Below are 19,192 nucleotides of genomic sequence, written 5' to 3' on the forward strand. Positions count from 1 at the left end.
ATTAGGCAAAGTCAAAACCAACTGCTGCGCTGTGGTATAGGCATGGACATTAAAACCAGGGTATAGGCACAGACAGAACAATGATGTATAAATGTGAAGCATCCGCTTGGCGTTTCCACTCACTATCAAATGTGATGGTGAGAAGAAGCCCAGTGGCCGGCAATGAAAGATAGATTTGTAGACTTTACCCTTTGCCAAACATTTGTTTTATAAATAAAACGTTCAGGAGTGCTAGGGTGAAACTAGTTTTTGCGTTCTCTTACGGAAATTTGCAAATACATGCTAGAACACGCCAATATGATATCGCTAGCTCGTGCTTGGCTCTGCCCACCTCCTAATTGTTCTGCCAACTTTGACTCATTTGTTCCCGTTGGAAACTACAGGCTGTGGTCTATCTTTGTTAAAGGTCTATTGTCGCGTTCAAAACAACCGGGAACTCGGAAAAATATGAGGTCAAATCATGACGTCCGTGAACTTCTGGACGGAAAATCGGAGCTCCAGAAAAAGGATTTCAGAGTTGGATGACTGTTCAAAACTAGCTGTTTCCCCGTTGTTTTGAACGCGCGGAAGTCGTAGATTTCCAAGTTTCATGTTCCGAGTTCCCAGTTGTTTTGAACGTGGCATATATAGTCATGACATGAAAGCTCTCATTGGTAGGCAGACACGTCCATCAAATAACAGCCATGTCTAGATCATGGACCAGACAGAAGAAAGGTTTTAATCTGGTTGGGCTCATATACTGTAGGTGAAATATATATATATAGGATACGACATTCGATATTTGTTTTAAAGCAGATAGTTTGTGACCCTACGCATTTCAAAGAGGAAGCAAGATGTTGAACGTTATTACACGCTGAACAATTGTCGGAACATTTCTACTGGTTGAACCGTTAACTGCGGGTTTCCGAAACGAACTGTCGAACCCAAACCAGATTGGATGTGATTTAAGCCCTATTCTGGTGGGCGACATTTGTAAATACGAGCCAAATGATGTCCGGAAAGTATTTCAAGGCTCATGAAGTCAGTTGCTGTATCAAATATTTCATATTTGGATTCAATATAATATTTTGGGTAAGTAAATCTGCTATATGACGTTTTCAGTGTCTGTCATGGCTTTATAGACTAGCCTACATCATATTGAAATGCTTTTCAACCTTGGCCTGCGTTTCACATATGGGGGAAAATGGGCAAGGAATTTGTATCATTAATGTTTTTTTTTAAGTCTTACATCAACGGATGCAATAAATAACATAATTGATCGAATTGAAATCTGAATGCAGTGCACATTAGGTTATTGGTCGACCATTATTAACATTGAATAGGTGCTTTATGAGGAGACTAACATACGGGACACCAATAATAGCCGAATCGGTGGTAAATGCGGCAATGTTGAATTAAAATAGTAGAATTATGGTTTATTTTTATAAACGCGGGGTCCGGACCTAGATAAGCAGCTTTCCTCTTGCTGCTCGTTGTAATTCTAAGCATCCATTTGTGATTACGTCATAATGTCATTTTTTTGTCATTAAATTTGTAGGCCTACTGCTCATGGCACTCCTTAAATGAAATGCAAACTATAGCAGCTTACATCTGAAAACATGCTCCCTCTATTGTTTCTATTTTGCAACATCTTGGCATCACTGTGCATGACAATTAGGTCAACATGCAGACTATTGAGAAAAATATCTACTTTATCTGATATTTAATCTTTATTTAACTAGGCAAGTCAGTTTTGAACAAATTCTTATTTACAATGACCGCCTTCCAAAAGGCCTCCTGCGGGGACGGGGCCTGAAATAAAACATAAATGCAATTTAAATATAGGACTAAACACACATCACAACAAGATAGACCTAAGACAACAACATTGCAAGGCAGCAACACATGACAATACAGCATTGTAGCAACACAACATAAAACAACATGGTAGCAGCACAAAACATGGTACAAACATTATTGGGCACAGACGACAGCACAAAGGGCAAGAAGGTCAGAAAGAGTGTCCAAGGTTGAGTCTTTGAAAGTAGAGATTGAGATAAAACTGTCCAGTTTGAGTGTTTGTTGCAGCTCGTTCCAGTCGCTAGCTGCAGCGAACTGAAAAGACCTTTGGGGACCTTTAACAGAATGTGACTGGCAGAATGGGTGTTGTATGTGGAGGATAAGGGCTGCAGTAGATATCTCAGATATGGGAGGAGTGAGGCCTAAGATGGTTTTATAAATAAGCATCAACCAGTGGGTCTTGCGACGGGTATACGGAGATGACCAGTTTACAGAGGAGTATAGAGTGCAGTAATGTGTCCTATAAGGAGCATTGGTGGCAAATATGATGGCCGAATGGTAAAGAACATCTAAGAGCACCCTTACCTATCGTTCTATAAATGATGTCTCCGTAATCTAGCATGGGTAGGATGGTCATCTGAATCAGGGTTAGTTTGGCAGCTGGGGTGAAAGAGAAGCGATTGCGATAGAGGAAACCAAGTCTAGATTTAACTTAAGCCTGCAGCTTTGATATGTGCAGAGAGAAGGACAGTGTACCGTCTAGCCAGGGGCGGCAGGGTAGCCTAGTGGTTAGAGCGTTGGACTAGTAAACGGAAGGTTGCAAGCTGACAAGGTACAAATCTGTCGTTCTGCCCCTGAACTGGCAGTTAACCCACTGTTCCTAGGCCGTCATTGAAAATAAGAATTTGTTCTTAACTGACTTGCCTAGTTAAATAAAGGTAAAATAAAATAACTACTCCCAAGCTCTAAACCCTCAAGAGGTTGTAATAACACCTGTGGGACGATGGGCATTCTTCTTACTAAACCACATTATTACCTTTGTTTTGGAGGTGTTCAGAACAAGGTTAAGGATACTGTGTTTCCTTCTGGCCGTACATCTATCAATTGCCAGTAGGCTGTAGAATGCATGAACTGAGGCCTTGCCTCCAAATCTGTGAAAATTAATGGCATTCTCCATTGAACCCTATAGCCATACTGCATACATAGGGGCCTATATGTAATTATAGCCTGGAGTAGATATACACTCACCGGTCAGTTTTTTAGGTTCATGAAAATTGATTGCTCCTCCTAGAATGATGCAACAAAAAAACAAAACAAAAAAGTCAGCGGCAGTCTTGTGGGCGAAAACAGCATGTGGTCGAAGGAGAATTGCAAGCTAGTCCAAGCTAACAGCCGGGCCACAAACAGACAAATAACAGTTCTGCACAGTGGTGTGCAGAATTGCACCTCAGAATGCACAACTCTTCGATCCTTGTCACAGATGGGCAATTGCAGCAGATGACCACACTGGGTTCCATTCCTATCAGCTAAAAACAAGAAGAAGGGGCTCCAGTGGGCATGCAATCACCAACACTGGACAATTGAGGAGTGGAAAAACATTGCCTGGTCCTATGAATCATGGTTCCGGTTGCGTCGTGCATCTGATGGCAGAGTCAGGATTTGGCCTAAGCAGCCTCAGTCCATGGACCCATCCTGCCTAGTGTCAACGGTACAGGCTAGTGGCGGTGGTGTACCACTGTCCAGCATGGACCAACATCCCTGTGGAACGTTTCTGACTTGTAGAATCCATGCCCCGAAGAATTCAGGCTGATCTGGATGCAAAGGGGGTATGACCCGGTACTAGATGGGTGTACCTAATAAACTGGCAGATGAGTGTAGGTAGGCTACAGTGTAACTGAAGTCTAGGTAGGTTTACTTGTTCCATGTACATGTTTGTGACATGCACAATGTCAAGGATATTGTTGAGTTTACAAATGTAATGTTAACATGTAATTACTCAAGTTGTAGCCTAAGGAGTCTACTGTCACAATACTGTATTATCATATTAATATTTCTCTCTACAATCATTTCATTGTGCCTGCCTACCATGGAGGCAGGTTGCCTGGTTGGACCAGTAGCTGGAAGGTTGCTGTTTCAAGCCTTGGGCCAGGCGTAAACTGGCCAGTACTGGCAGGTACCATCAACTGCATTTGTGCATCTGAGCAAGGCATTTACACTTAAACTGCTCTCCATCCAGAAGAGCTGCTCCATGGCTGACACTGCACCTTTCAACGTGTGTATATACAGCACAGTATATGGGGGCAGGTTGAGATATACAGTATACGAATGTCTGTTTCTTATGAAATTGACAATAGTGTATCTATTCTATTCGAATCTATGCTAAGGAACCATTTAAAGTGGGACCCCAAATTCATGATTGCAAATTGCCTTCACTGAAGTGACAATAGGTCGAGTGCCACTAAAGGATAAGGGGGCATGAATTACATCTATATCCAAAATAGATAGGGTATCTTTGTACATACAAATGTATTGAAGTTGTAACACATTATATCATTTTCGCCATCAATACACTCCAAAAAGACCAGAAAACAAATGCAGATATGGTGCATGCAACGTGTTTCGACTATGTCTTCTGAAGTGAACCATTATATACGTCACCCCGCTCCTCTGCTCTCTCCACTGGCTTCCAGTTGAAGCTCGCATCCGCTACAAGACCATGGTGCTTGCCTACGGAGCTGTGAGGGGAACGGCACCTCAGTACCTCCAGGCTCTGATCAGTCCCTACACCCAAACAAGGGCACTGCGTTCATCCACCTCTGGCCTGCTCGCCTCCCTACCACTGAGGAAGTACAGTTCCCGCTCAGCCCAGTCAAAACTGTTCGCTGCTCTGGCTCCCCAATGGTGGAACAAACTCCCTCACGACGCCAGGACAGCGGAGTCAATCACCACCTTCCGGAGACACCTGAAACCCCACTTCAAGGAATACCTTTAAGGGAATACCTAGATAAGATATGACTTAAATGATAAATGTAATGCATCTGAGCCCCCTCCATCCAGAAGAAAACTGATTTCAAGATACAGCACAGTACATGGGGGCAGGTTGTAAAGTGGCTGAAATTCAATAGTGTATCACTGGATGTCATTTAAAGTGGGTCATGATTGCAAACTTCACTGAAGTGAATTTGTAAAGGATAAGGGGGCATGAATTACATCTATCCAAAATAGTTAGGTATCTTTGTACATACAAATGTAGAAGTCTGTAACACATTAAATGATCTTCCAAAAAGACCAGAAAACAAATGTAAATGTAAATGTAAATGTAATTATATATCAGATTGATTGTCTGAGTCATACAGTATAACCTGGTATATAGTCTGTGATATCTGTTGACACAGTGCTTCCCATAGTCTAGTTGCCATTGTAAGATGTTCCCGTGCTGATTGATAGGTTAGATTATACATTCAGTAGACTACTGATGGAATCCTTGTCTTATAAAACAACAAAAAATCATATGAATAATTTTGGGATAATTATTTATTTTCATGTCCGGTAGATCCTCACATCTTGTACAGCATAACTTGACAGGTGAAGTGAACTTCAGGTTAAATGTACACTACGGCGCTCTAAAACACAGTGGGGCAAATCTAATTGTTACGGATGGATGTGCACTATATTAATTCAAGTATATATGACTTCTGTTGTAAGGATGTAGATCCATTGATATAAAACCTATAGGCAGGTTCACTGGACACAATTAAGCCTAGTCCTGGACTAAAAAGAGCTTTCTATTTGGCGATTCTGAGCCAGTTTCCTGAATATAAGCCTCTTGGACTAGTAATAATTTTCAATGGACAATCTCAATTTCAATATGGTTTTTAAGCCAGCACTAGGCTTAATCTGTATCATGGAAACTGGCACTTAGAGTGCTCTTTAGTCCAGAACAATTCAAGGCCTAATCTAGCCTGGTCTAAGATCTGTTTGTGCTGTTTTCCCAACTCTTGTGGTCATCGTCATATCAAAAAAGTGTCTTATATAATTTCAATTTAATTGATTTGATCATTTTACCATCTTGAGGGCAGGGAAGAGCTACAGGCAAGTGTAAGGCTTAGGTTTGAGGGCCATGTCATACTTACAATGTTATAATTTAAGATACATGGCACACCGATGACCTGTTCTTAAATCAAAGCACTGAAAGAGCAAACTGTATCTCTGCAGAAAACTTGTGCTTCCTTTATTATGCTTTCAAATTGCTTTTAAAGATTCATCCTAGTGTAGGAGGCCCTAGTGCCGTAGGAGGCCCTAGAAAGCCTCCGACACTAGGGCCATGTACATTTAAGGGTTTGTCCTGGATACTGTGACGACTATTATGTAACATAAACAGTGGTTCAGTCCATGTGCTTTAGCACAAGATGATAACCCAGTTAATGAAATGCCTGTACAGTTTCTCCCTCATCAATAGCTTTTACGGGTATCGCATTGATGGAAATGCAGGAGGCTATTGTGCTGTAGTATTTTTGCTCACATTATTTCAGGGTTATATAATTTTGCGTATTAGTCCATAGAGTTATGGCAGTTCTAAATTCCTGGCCCCAATAAATTGAGGAATCCTCCTACATAACAGCAATAATTGGTTGATGTTAACCCCAACAATATTCAGCACAGCATACCTGTGCACATTTTTCATGTCTTGATGGTTGATTAATGGTGGAATAACTTTCCTCAACCACAACTCAGTAGATAAGCCAGAGAGGATGTCTCTAGTTTTAGATTAATAAGTCATATCTAAAATACTTTCTCTCTCTCGTGGTTCACAGTTACTTGGAGTGGCGTTCCTTGGCATAGGGCTTTGGGCATGGAGCGAGAAGGTGAGTCCAGCTGAGATCCCTGGGTGTCCTGTATCTTCTAGATAACTAATGATCTGCTAGCTGACTGCTCAACGAATTCGAAACACATTGCAAGTGTCTGCAGTTATAGTGCATTATGATGCAGTTGTAATGCATTGTAAGACTTTTTGAGCATAATGTCTTATAATTATTTAATAATGATCCAGACTAAATACCAGCCAATTTGAGTCAATATAAGCCTGTTTATAACACATTATAAAGGCTCATATACATTCTTATAACAAGTTATAAAGCATTATGCTTGCAGGCTTTAAGTGTTACAGAAGAGATCCTAGTGTTATTTATTATTTTTGTTCTACCAATAAAGAAGTATCATATGCCATGGTAATAGATCACAGGTTTATAAAGTCTATGACGAGACTGACCCATATTAAAGAGTATTCCACATCCACCTGCCCTGCATGCGATCATTTCTGTCAAAAAAAAGTGAAAACACTGGAGTTTTCCTGTGGGAAGCGTGACTACACAATAGCTCCTGAATGGATTGGACATTCACAGGTTCATTTGTATTTATTAGGGATAACACAATGAAAAAATGGTTCTCTTCTTTTGGCTCATATTTCCAAGTTGTCATGCATATATGTGTGTGCGTGTACATATCCTGGTGTGGATGTGTGCGTGCATGCATGTATATGTTTTTTATTTTATTTAACTAGGCAAGCCAGTTAAGAACAAATTCCTATTTACAATGACGGCCTCCCCCGACCAAAACCAGATGACACTGGGCCAATTGTGCTCCGCCTTATGGGACTCCCAGTCACGGCCGGATGTGATTCAGCCTGGATTTGAACTAGGGACTGTAGTGACGACTCTTCAACTGAGATGCAGTGCCTTAGACCGCTGTGCCACTCGGGAGCCCAAAATGCTTGTGTCTTTGTCATGAGAGTCCTAGAGTGGAATTATTTTTGTACGTCCAATAAGGTCTCCATTGCTCAAGCTCCATGTTTCAAACTCTTTAAAACAGTTGACATGATTGACTATGAATAAAGAACATGACTAATTGACTCTTCACGAGTCAATTTTATCTAGTGATATCTCTCTCTCTCTCTTGCTCTCGCTCTCGCTCTCTCTCCAGGGTGTGCTCTCCAACATCTCGTCCATCACAGACCTGGGGGGCTTTGACCCCGTCTGGCTCTTCCTGGTGGTGGGAGGAGTTATGTTTATTCTTGGCTTTGCCGGCTGCATCGGAGCACTGAGGGAGAACTCTTTCCTTCTCAAGTTTGTATGTTCCCCTTTTTATTCGAGACCATTATATTTTACATTGATATGACATAACATTGGAAGTATTTTTCCTCCCCTTGTCAATACTTAACCCTACCCTACCAAGCAATTATACAGTTGAAGTCGGACATTTACATCCACTTAGGTTAGAGTCATTAAAACTAGTTTTTCAACCACTCCACAAATTTCTTGTTAACAAACTATAGTTAAGTCGTTTAGGACATCTACTTTGTGCATGACACAAGTAATTTTTCCAACAATTGTTTACAGACAGATTATTTCACTTATAATTCACTGTATCACAATTCCAGATGGTTAGAAGTTTACATACACTAATTTGACTGTGCTTTTAACCTGTCTAGGACTGGGGTTCCGCCTCCCAACAGCCAGTGAAAGTGCAGGGCGCCAAATTCAAAACAACAGAAATCTCATAATTAAAATTCCCCAAGCATACAAGTATTTTACACCATTTTAAAGAGGAAAGTCTCGTTAATCCAGCCACAGTGTCTGATTTCAAAAAGGATTTACAGCGAAAGCACCACAAACGATTGTTAGGTCACCACCAAGTCACAGAAAAACACAGCCATTTTTTCCAGCAAAGAGGAGTTACAAAAAGCAGAAATAGAGATAAAATTAATCACTAACCTTTGATGATCTTCAGCAGATGACACTCATAGGACTTCATGTTACACACTACATGTATGTTTTGTTTGATAAAGTTCATATTTATATAAAATAAATCTGAGTTTACATTGGCGCAATACGTTCAGTAGTTCTAAAATATGTGGTGATATTGCAGAGAGCCACATCAATTTACAGAAGTACTCAAAATAAACATTGATAAAGATACGACTTATACATGGAACTTTCGATAAACTTCTCCTTAATGCAACCGCTGTTTCAGATTTCAAAAAAACTTTATGGAGAATGCAAACCATGCAATAATCTGAGTACAGCCTTTAAACAACAAAGCAGCCAAAAAAATACCCGCCATATTGGGTAGTCAACATTACTCAGAAATAGCATTTTAAATATTCACTTACCTTTGATGATCTTCATCAGAATGCACTCCCAGGAACCCCAGTTCCACCATAAATGTTTGATTTGTTCGATAATGTCCATCAGTTATGTCCAAATATCTTCTTTTGTTCGGGCATTTGGTAAACAAATCCAAAAGCGCGTTCAGGTCTGGCCATTACAGCCCGTAGAAACATGCCAAACTAAGTATGGAATAAATCTTTAGGATGTTTTTAACGTAAAACTTCACTAGAACTCCCCATCCCGGATCCGGGATCGTGACTACGGCTCAAGCTCATTACCATAACGCACAATGTGAAAAAATATTCCTAAAAATATTTAACCTCCACACATTAACAAGTCCAATAGCTCAAATGAAAGATAAACATCTTGTTAATCTACTCAGCAAGTCAGATTTCTAAAATGTTTTACGGCGAAAACATAGCACATATTTATATAAGATAACCACCGAAACAAAAGGCAAGCGTTAAATACAATTTAAAAGTAGGATTAAAAAATAAATAATTCACTAACCTTTTGAAAATCTTCATCAGATGACAGTAATATTACATGTTACACAGTACATTTAATTTGTTTTCAATAACAATAACAATGACGACATTTCAAAAAATGCTACTCAAATGTCAGGAGAAATGATGATAGCTCCGACAGATAACGTCAGATAACAAGCAATAAACATGACTAAATATACATGTTCTACATATATTTACAAAGATACACTTCTTCTTAATGCAACCGCTGTATTACATTTATTTTTAACGTTACAGACATCGTTCACTGGGCTATAATATGAGTCAGCGCTCAGATATTAGCAGTATGTCTCCTCTACGTTTGGAGTCCACAGAAACACCAAATAACCACATAAATATTCCCTTACCTTTGATGTTCTTCCATCAGAAGACGTAGAAGGAGTCATACTTACCCAATACATTGTTTGGTTTCACGTTGTGTATCTCTGTATTAGCACATGTTAACAGCTTCGGCTGAAATGCATCCAAAATAACTTCTGGTCCAGCACTCTTGCGCATCAAAACTTCCAATTTACATATTATATGTCCACTAAACTGGTCAAACAATGTGAAAAATCGAGCTTTATGATGTTTTTAGCATGTAGAACAAAGATCAGCGCGAACAGACAATCCGGCTTCAAATGCTGGATCATGGAAAAAGACGTACTCCAAATCGGCAGCGCGCAAAAGAGTGCCTGTTTTTCAGAGGGACACGAGCAATTTCGCCCGCCAAACGTGCAGGGCTCGTGGGATTCTCACAATGAACGTGCCATTTGAAAGCTGACATCGCGCTGAACAGATAGAGACTGTTCCTGGATCCGTAGCTGCCTGGGCAGGGGGGGGGGCCATGACGTCAAAGTTGACCCAACTTTTCTCTTCACAAGAGAGAATTTGGGAGAAAGGCTGCCCTGAGAGTTCTGCTTTACATACAGACATAATTTAAACGGTTTTAGAAACTTTAGAGTGTTTTCTATTCAATAATAATTTTTATATGCATATATTAGCAATTTTGGGAAAAAATATTTTCAGTTTACTATGGGTACACACTTTCTCCAACGGGGGCAGTATAGAGGGGGAGCTCTAAGAGGTTAATGTTCCAACCGGACAATTCCTTTGTCTGTACAAATTAAGTGGGATGTAGCTACCTTTCACGTGAGCGCGCCAGACCCGAGGCTGTGGAACTCTGCCAGACCACTCACTCAAAGAGGCCTTATGAGCCCCTCCTTTAGAGTAGAATCCTCAAAACAGTTTCTAAATACTGTTGACATCTAGTGGAAGCCTTGGGAAGTGAAACATAACTAATATCACCCTGTATCTTCAATGGGGGCTGAGTTGAAAAACTATAAACCTCAGATTTCCCACTTCCTGGTTGGATTTTTTTTCAGCTTTTTGCCTGCCATATGAGTTATGTTATACTCACAGACATCATTCAAACAGTTTTAGAAACTTCAGAGTTTTCTATCCAATACGAATAAAAATATGCATATATTAGCATCTGGGACAGAGTAGGAGGCAGTTCACTTTGGACACGCTATTCATCCAAAAGTGAAAATGCTGCCCCCTATCCCAAAAAGGTTGAACAGCTTGGAGAATTCCAGAAAATGATGTCATGGCTTTAAAATCTTCTGATAGGCTAATTGACATCATTTGAGTCAATTGGAGGTGTACCTGTGGATTTATTTCAAGGCCTACCTTCAAACTCAGTGCCTCTTTGCTTGACATCATGGGAAAATCAAAAGAAACCAGCTAAGACCTCAAAAAAAAAATTCCAGACCTCCACTAGTCTGGTTCATCCTTGGGAGCAATTTCCAAAAGTATAAACACCATGGGACCATGCAGCCGTCATACTGCTCAGGAAGAAGATGCGTTCTGTCTCCTAGAGATGAACGTACCTTTGTGCAAAAAGTGCAAATCAATCCCAGAACAATAGCAAAGGACGATGTGAAGATGCTGGAGGAAACCGGTACAAAAGTATCTTTATCCACAGTAAAACTAATCCTATATCGACATGACCTTAAAGGCCGCTTAGCAAGGAAGAAATCACTGCTCCAAAACCGCTTTCAAAAAATCCAGACTACAATTTGCAACTGCACATGGGGACAAAGATCATACTTTTTGGAGAAATGTCCTCCAGTCTGATTAAACAAAAATATAACCTTTTGGCCATAATGGCCATTGTTATGTTTGGAGGAAAAAGGGGGAGGCTTACAAGCCGAAGAACACCTTTCCAACCGTGAAGCACAGGGGTGGCAGCATCATGTTGTGGGGGTGCTTTGCTGCAGGAGGGACTGGTGCACTTCACAAAATAGATGGCATCATGAGTGGGGGAAATTATGTGGATTTTTTTGAGGCAACATTAAACAAAAGTTAAAGCTTGGTCACAAATGGATCTGCCAAATGGACAATGACCCCAAGCATACTTCCAAAGTTGCTGCAAAATGGCTTAAGGACAACAAAGTCAAGGTATTGGAGTGACCATCACAAAGCCCTGACCTCAATCCCATAGAAAATGTGTGAGCAGAACTGAAAAAGTGTGTGCGAGCAAGGAAGCCGACACATCAGACTCAGTTACACCAGCTCTGTCAGGAGGAATGGGCCAAAAAATTCAACCAACTTATTGTGCGAAGCTTGTGGAAGGCTACCCGATAGGTTTGACCCAAGTTAAATAATTTAATGGCAATGCTACCAAATACTAATTGAGTGTATATAAACTGCTGACCCACTGGGAATGTGATGAAATAAATAAAAGCTGAAATAAATTATTCTCTCTACTATTATTCTGACATTTCACATTCTTAAAATAAAGTGGTGATCCTAACATTTAATCCTTACTAGGATTACATTTCAGGAATTGTGAAAAACTGAGTTTAAATGTATTTGGCTTAGGTGGATATAAACTTCCGACTTCAACTGTAGGTCCACTACAATGTGTGTACTAAACCAGAGCACACAGCTTTACGGAGCAGGTGTGTGTTTTTGTTTTGTTTGGACTGGTGAATTATTGCTCTCAATTATGTCTTTAATGATGTATTTTATTCCAATGTGATGTCTTTTATGAAGTCATGGTTAGGTCAGTTTGTTTAAGGATGTTTTTTTAACATCTTTTTAACAACCAGAAAATTATGTCTTTATCAGGTCGTAATATGGTTGAACAGATATCAACCAAAATCTTTACCATGGCTTCTTGATGTCGTCACGAAAGAGACCTTGGGTAACAGAGACCATTTGGTTGTAATCTGGTTATATCATGACATCTCAACCAGAAAACCAGTTTGGGATTGGTGGGCCTTTGATATAAATATGGTACACTCTTAGAAAAAAGGTGCTATCTAGAACCTTAAAGGGTTATTTTGTCTGACCCCATGGGAGAACCCTTTGAAGAACCAAAAATAACCCTTTGAAGAACCTTTCCACAGAGGGTTTTACATGGAACTCAAAAGGCTTCTACCTGAAACCGAAAAGCGTTATCCTATGGGGACAGCCAAAGAACCCTTTCAGAATCCTTTTTTTCCAGGAGTGTAGATGAAAGGGAGGTTTTAGACAAAAAGCTTTATATTGAGTCGTATAAACCAAGGCAACATCTCTTAGAAAATGCAATGTTGAATAGATTGGCAATGAATTGTTAGAGGTCCAGAATAGATTAATTATCTCTCTGATGGCTTGGTTACACCCCCGGGTTCTCTTGAACTGGGTGATGGAAGGGGTAGCTGATAATAGAAAGCTTGAAAACAACAACAGTGATTACTAATGTGTTTGCATAATATATTTGGTTGGCAGTGTTGATTAGCTCAGTTTTTTTATCTACAAGTTCAGTTGCTTTATCTACAAATATGTAGCATTTGTTCATGTTTCATATACTGTGATATGCTTCTATCCAGTGGGGAAAAGATGGAATGCGAAAACATAATGGCTTCATATCCTGGCTGTAAACTGGTTTGCTGGTTTTAGAGATCACATAATTCTTTCATGATGTCATAACCAAGTGTCGTGTCTGGACTATCATTAAATGTGAAGACAGTTATTTAATCAAATAAATTCTATAAGTGTAATTATCATTACGCAATTAACCTCTTGCGACAAGCAAACCCGTATCCGGGAGCGTAATCATAGCCTCAAATGCATTAGCATAACGCAACGGACATAAATACCCCTAGAAACTTTTCCTATTCATGAAAATCGCAAATGAAATAAATATATTCAAACACAAGCTTAGCCTTTTGTTAACAACACTGTCATCTCAGATTTTCCAAATATGCGTTACAGCCAACGCTAGACAAGCATTTGTGTAAGTTTATCATGGCATAATGCTATGCTAGGCTCTGCTGGCAGCAGGCAACATTTTCACGAAAATAAGAAAAGCAACCAAATTAAATCATTTACCTTTGAAGAACTTCGGATGCTTTCACTCAGGAGACCTCCAGTTAGATAGCAAATGTTCCTTTTTCCAAAAATATCATTTTTGTAGGCGAAAAAGCTCCCGTTTCTTCACCATGCTTGGCTGAGAAATCGACCGAAAAATGCTACAACTATAACGCCAAACTTTTTTCAAAATGAGCTACATAATATCGACAGAAACACGGCAAACGTTGTTTAGGATCCATCCTCAAGGTGTTTTTAACAAATATATTCGATAATATATCCCTCGAGGCAGTTGGTTTCTCATAAGAAGCGATTGGAAAAATGGCTACCTCAGTATTTTACGCAAGGTTTTCTGCGGGAGACACCATGTGACCACATGCCATATATGGTCCCTTACAGCCATTCTTCAATGGAAATGCCTAAAAAGACGTCACAATGCTGTAGACACCTTGGGGAAAAAGTGGTAAACGTAAGCTCATTCGTAGCTCATTCACAGCCATATAAGGAGTCATTGGCATGAGGCGGTTTCAAAAAATGCAGCACTTCCTGGTTGGATTTTTATAATATAATAATAATATATGCCATTTAGCAGACGCTTTTATCCAAAGCGACTTACATTCATGTGTGCATACATTCTACGTATGGGTGGTCCCGGGGATCGAACCCACTACCCTGGCGTTACAAGCGCCATGCTCTACCAACTGAGCTGTAACATCAGTTCTGTGGCACTCACGGTCAATATCTTTGCAGTTTTGGAAACATCAGTGTCTTCTTTCCAAAGCTGTCAATTAGATTCATAGTCGAGCATCTTTTCGTGACAAAATATCTTGTTTAAAACGGGAACGTTTTTCATCCAAAAATTAAAATAGCGCCCCCTAAATCCAAGAGGTTAAACTAATCATGTAAACTTTAACTAACTAGGAAGTTGGGGCACCACAGAATTTTTTTAATAGAGTATTTCCTGAATTGACTCTTCAGATATTTTCATATCTTATCGAGTACAGTCATCTATTAATGTTTATAACTCTTTACCTTTCGTTAGTCTCATTCCAAACGTTGTAAAATTATTGGTTATTTTCATGAACTCTAGCATAAATTATGAATCAGCGATATACAAATTGGCTTAATTATTTCTTTACTAACTAACTTAGTCAATCACAGAAATACATAACAAACAGTAGATATTGGTTACTAACACAATGCGTTGATAACATGATGGAAAAGTCCCTCGTGAGCTAAGCCGATATGACGGCTTGGGAGACAAAAGAAAAGGGGTGGGGACTGAGAAAGAGCGGGAGAACAGAATGGATAACTACACTCATAGGAATTGCTAATACTTTACATGAATGACCGCTCATTCAAAAATAAATAGCAATTTACATATTTACGAGTGTATGTCTTTCTTTGTGGTCGCCGGTCCATCTGCTGGAGAGAGTCAACAGAAAAGTTTCTGGTTGTGTTTCCCTGAAGATCAAAGTCATAGGTGGTTAGTATAGATACCATTTGGGAATGTTAGAATAGATGTTGTTCTGCGGTTGTCGCTATTCTCGTTCTAGGTTTATGTCATTTCTAGCTGCAGACTAGTAATTAGTTTGTCTAGAATTTCTCACTTATTCTGTAGTTATCAATAGTCTCAGAGTTGAACCATTTCCAGCCGTGTAGCCAATGCTCCGTGTGGTATGGGCTTCTGGTCTTGTAGTTTTAACCAATTTCACACATAGCTTCAGCTGCATGTTTTCTAGTCTAATGTGAATTTCATCAGGAGTGGGTTTTATACACTTCAGAGAAAAGTGGTGGTCCATGATGCTGACGTAATGTCTATGCTCACGTGGGCGTGGCCATTGATGTGGTTAACTATATGGAAACCTATATTTTCTCATTTAGAAGGTTGACATCACATTACATATTTCCACAAATAGTTTCATGTTTAATCACGTTTCACAATATTTAGATGTAAACCTGACAGCCGGGAAATGTACACTAGAAGATACAGTTATGTGTGTTTCCTGTCCCTCACCAAATGAAACAACTTTGTTCATTAAATACCCGTGGACCATTCCCATATTTCTCAAAACTAGAAATATCGTTTAATCCTCCAATTTTGGGGATTAGGAGTTGAACAAAGAGAAACTTTTTGTTCCACTGTGAAATCACCTCTCACCATACTGCATGTCCAAAGGGGGAGAGGGTTCCTTCCAGGAATTTACGACCTGTCGTTAAGTCATGAAACTGTGGAGAGGGGGGGGGGCTATGATCCTCCCCCCAGGGCACGTCATGACACAAATCAGGGAAAGACATATTTTGTTTGTAATCTGGTCAGATAACAACCAGTTAAAGGACATGTTTTTCTGGTTGCTATAATGACGTTTAGCACTGTTGGGAGATTTGGAAAGCCATAGGCAATCAGTCAACAATATAATAATACTTTTATTATAAATATTAATCTTTAATTTACAATCTGTAAGTACTAAGTGATTAGAAAGGTTCAGAATTTATGTGAAACATCACAGCACAGTTGAAAAATATATGGCACATGGAAATCATAAGTGTGGTTTACATAGGTGGGATGGACTGAGAGTAGCTGAGGGGTGGGTTATAAAGCTCATATTCCATAATAGTTATGACTGAAAACACGATATATAATGTATACAGAATGTTTTTAATTATATCCAGATATAATGTATATCAAATAACTATATTCTTGCTATGTAACTACTGTGAAAAAAGTGCCATTTATGTAAAACGTGTGTAGAATGTACATGTAACAAAAAAAACAAAAAGTTATTTTTGTCCTCTGAAGAGGGGAGATGGGACACATTTTTTTTTTAAATATGAAAATAATTAAAATACATTTACAAAAGCTCCTATCGCAACCAGTATACAACCTGCTCATTAACTTCTTATGGCAGGGGGCAGTATTGAGTAGCTTGGATGAATAAGGTGCCCAGAGTAAACTGCCTGCTACTCAGTCCCAGAAGCTAAGATATGCATATTATTAGTATATTTGGGTAGAAAACACTCAGGAGTTTCTAAAACTGTTTGAATGCTGTCTGTGAGTATAACAGAACATATATGGCAGGCAAAAACCTGAGAAAAATCCAACCAGGAAGTAGGAAATCTGAGGTTTGTCGTTTTTCAACTCTTAGCCTCTCGAATACACAGTGGGATATTGGTCATATTGCACTTCCTAAGGCTTCCACTAGATGTCAACAGTCTTTATAACCTTGTTTGATGCTTCTACTGTGAAGTGGGGGCGAATGATAGGGTAATGAGTCTGAGGTCTGGCAGAGAGCCACAAGCTCAGTCTCGTGAGCTCTGTTCCATTGCATTTATACAGACAGGAATTCTCTGGTTCCAAATCAAATCAAATCAAAATTGTATTTGTCACATACACATGGTTAGCAGATGTTAATGCGAGTGTAGCGAAATGCTTGTGCTTCTAGTTCCGACAATGCAGTAATAACCAACAAGTAATCTAACTAACAATTCCAAAACTACTGTCTTATAAAAAGTGTAAGGGGATAAAGAATATGTACATAAAGATATATGAATGAGTGATGGTACAGAGCAGCATAGGCAAGATACAGTAGATGGTATCGAGGACAGTATATACATATGAGATGAGTATGTAAACAAAGTGGCATAGTTAAAGTGGCTAGTGATACATGTATTACTTAGGGATGCAGTCGATGATATAGAGTACAGTATATACGTATGCATATGAGATGAATAATGTAGGGTATGTAACATTATATTAGGTAGCATTGTTTAAAGTGGCTAGTGATATATTTTACATAATTTCCCATCAATTCCCATTATTAAAGTGGCTGGAGTTGAGTCAGTGTCAGTGTCAGTGTCAGTGTGTTGGCAGCAGCCACTCAATGTTAGTGGTGGCTGTTTAACAGTCTGATGGCCTTGAGATAGAAGCTGTTTTTCAGTCTCTCGGTCCCAGCTTTGATGCACCTGTACTGACCTTGCCTTCTGGATGAAAGCGGGGTGAACAGGCAGTGGCTCGGGTGGTTGATGTCCTTGATGATCTTTATGGCCTTCCTGTAACATCGGGTGGTGTAGGTGTCCTGGAGGGCAGGTAGTTTGCCCCCGGTGATGCGTTGTGCAGACCTCACTACCCTCTGGAGAGCCTTACGGTTGTGGGCGGAGCAGTTGCCGTACCAGGCGGTGATACAGCCCGCCAGGATGCTCTCGATTGTGCATCTGTAGAAGTTTGTGAGTGCTTTTGGTGACAAGCCGAATTTCTTCAGCCTCCTGAGGTTGAAGAGGCGCTCCTGCGCCTTCTTCACGATGCTGTCTGTGTGGGTGGACCAATTCAGTTTGTCTGTGATGTGTATGCCGAGGAACTTAAAACTTGCTACCCTCTCCACTACTGTTCCATCGATGTGGATAGGGGCGTGTTCCCTCTGCTGTTTCCTGAAGTCCACAATCATCTCCTTAGTTTTGTTGACGTTGAGTGTGAGGTTATTTTCCTGACACCACACTCCGAGGGCCCTCACCTCCTCCCTGTAGGCCGTCTCGTCGTTGTTGGTAATCAAGCCTACCACTGTTGTGTCGTCCGCAAACTTGATGATTGAGTTGGAGGCGTGCGTGGCCACGCAGTCGTGGGTGAACAGGGAGTACAGGAGAGGGCTCAGAACGCACCCTTGTGGGGCCCCAGTGTTGAGGATTAGCGGGGTTGAGATGTTGTTGTCTACCCTCACCACCTGGGGGCGGCCCGTCAGAAAGTCCAGTACCCAGTTGCACAGGGCGGGGTCGAGACCCAGGGTACTATGGTGTTGAATGCCGAGATGTAGTCGATGAACAGCATTCTCACATAGGTATTCCTCTTGTCCAGATGGGTTAGGGCAGTGTGCAGTGTGGTTGAGATTGCATCGTCTGTGGACCTATTTGGGCGGTAAGCAAATTGGAGTGGGTCTAGGGTGTCAGGTAGGGTGGAGGTGATATGGTCCTTGACTAGTCTCTCAAAGCACTTCATGATGATGGAAGTGAGTGCTACGGGGCGGTAGTCGTTTAGCTCAGTTACCTTAGCTTTCTTGGGAACAGGAACAATGGTGGCCCTCTTGAAGCATGTGGGAACAGCAGACTGGTATAGGGATTGATTGAATATGTCCGTAAACACACCGGCCAGCTGGTCTGCGCATGCTCTGAGGGTGCGGCTGGGGATGCCATCTGGGCCTGCAGCCTTGCGAGGGTTAACACGTTTAAATGTCTTACTCACCTCGGCTGCAGTGAAGGAGAGTCCACATGTTTTCGTTGCAGGCCGTGTCAGTGGCACTGTATTGTCCTCAAAGCGGGCAAAAAAGTTATTTAGTCTGCCTGGGAGCAAGACATCCTGGTCCGTGACTGGGCTGGATTTCTTCTTGTAGTCCG

General features: G+C 40.5%; 1 protein-coding gene across 4 annotated transcripts in view; it reads left to right on the forward strand.

Moving 5' to 3' along the window:
• The first annotated feature begins 670 nt into the window (after nucleotides 1-670).
• LOC118395305 (tetraspanin-5-like) overlaps nucleotides 671-19,192 on the forward strand; it is a 44,790-nt gene continuing 26,268 nt past the window's right edge. For all 4 annotated transcript variants that reach the window (XM_035789012.2, XM_035789015.2, XM_035789014.2 and 1 more), the window contains exons 1-3: nucleotides 671-1,071; nucleotides 6,594-6,644; nucleotides 7,759-7,905. In XM_035789012.2, the coding sequence (XP_035644905.1) occupies nucleotides 988-1,071; nucleotides 6,594-6,644; nucleotides 7,759-7,905 (282 nt within the window). In that variant the 5' untranslated portion in view covers nucleotides 671-987. The remainder of the gene's footprint in view (nucleotides 1,072-6,593; nucleotides 6,645-7,758; nucleotides 7,906-19,192) is intronic.

Source organism: Oncorhynchus keta, chromosome 16 (genome assembly GCF_023373465.1).
Source record: "Oncorhynchus keta strain PuntledgeMale-10-30-2019 chromosome 16, Oket_V2, whole genome shotgun sequence".
Taxonomy (NCBI): domain Eukaryota; kingdom Metazoa; phylum Chordata; class Actinopteri; order Salmoniformes; family Salmonidae; genus Oncorhynchus; species Oncorhynchus keta.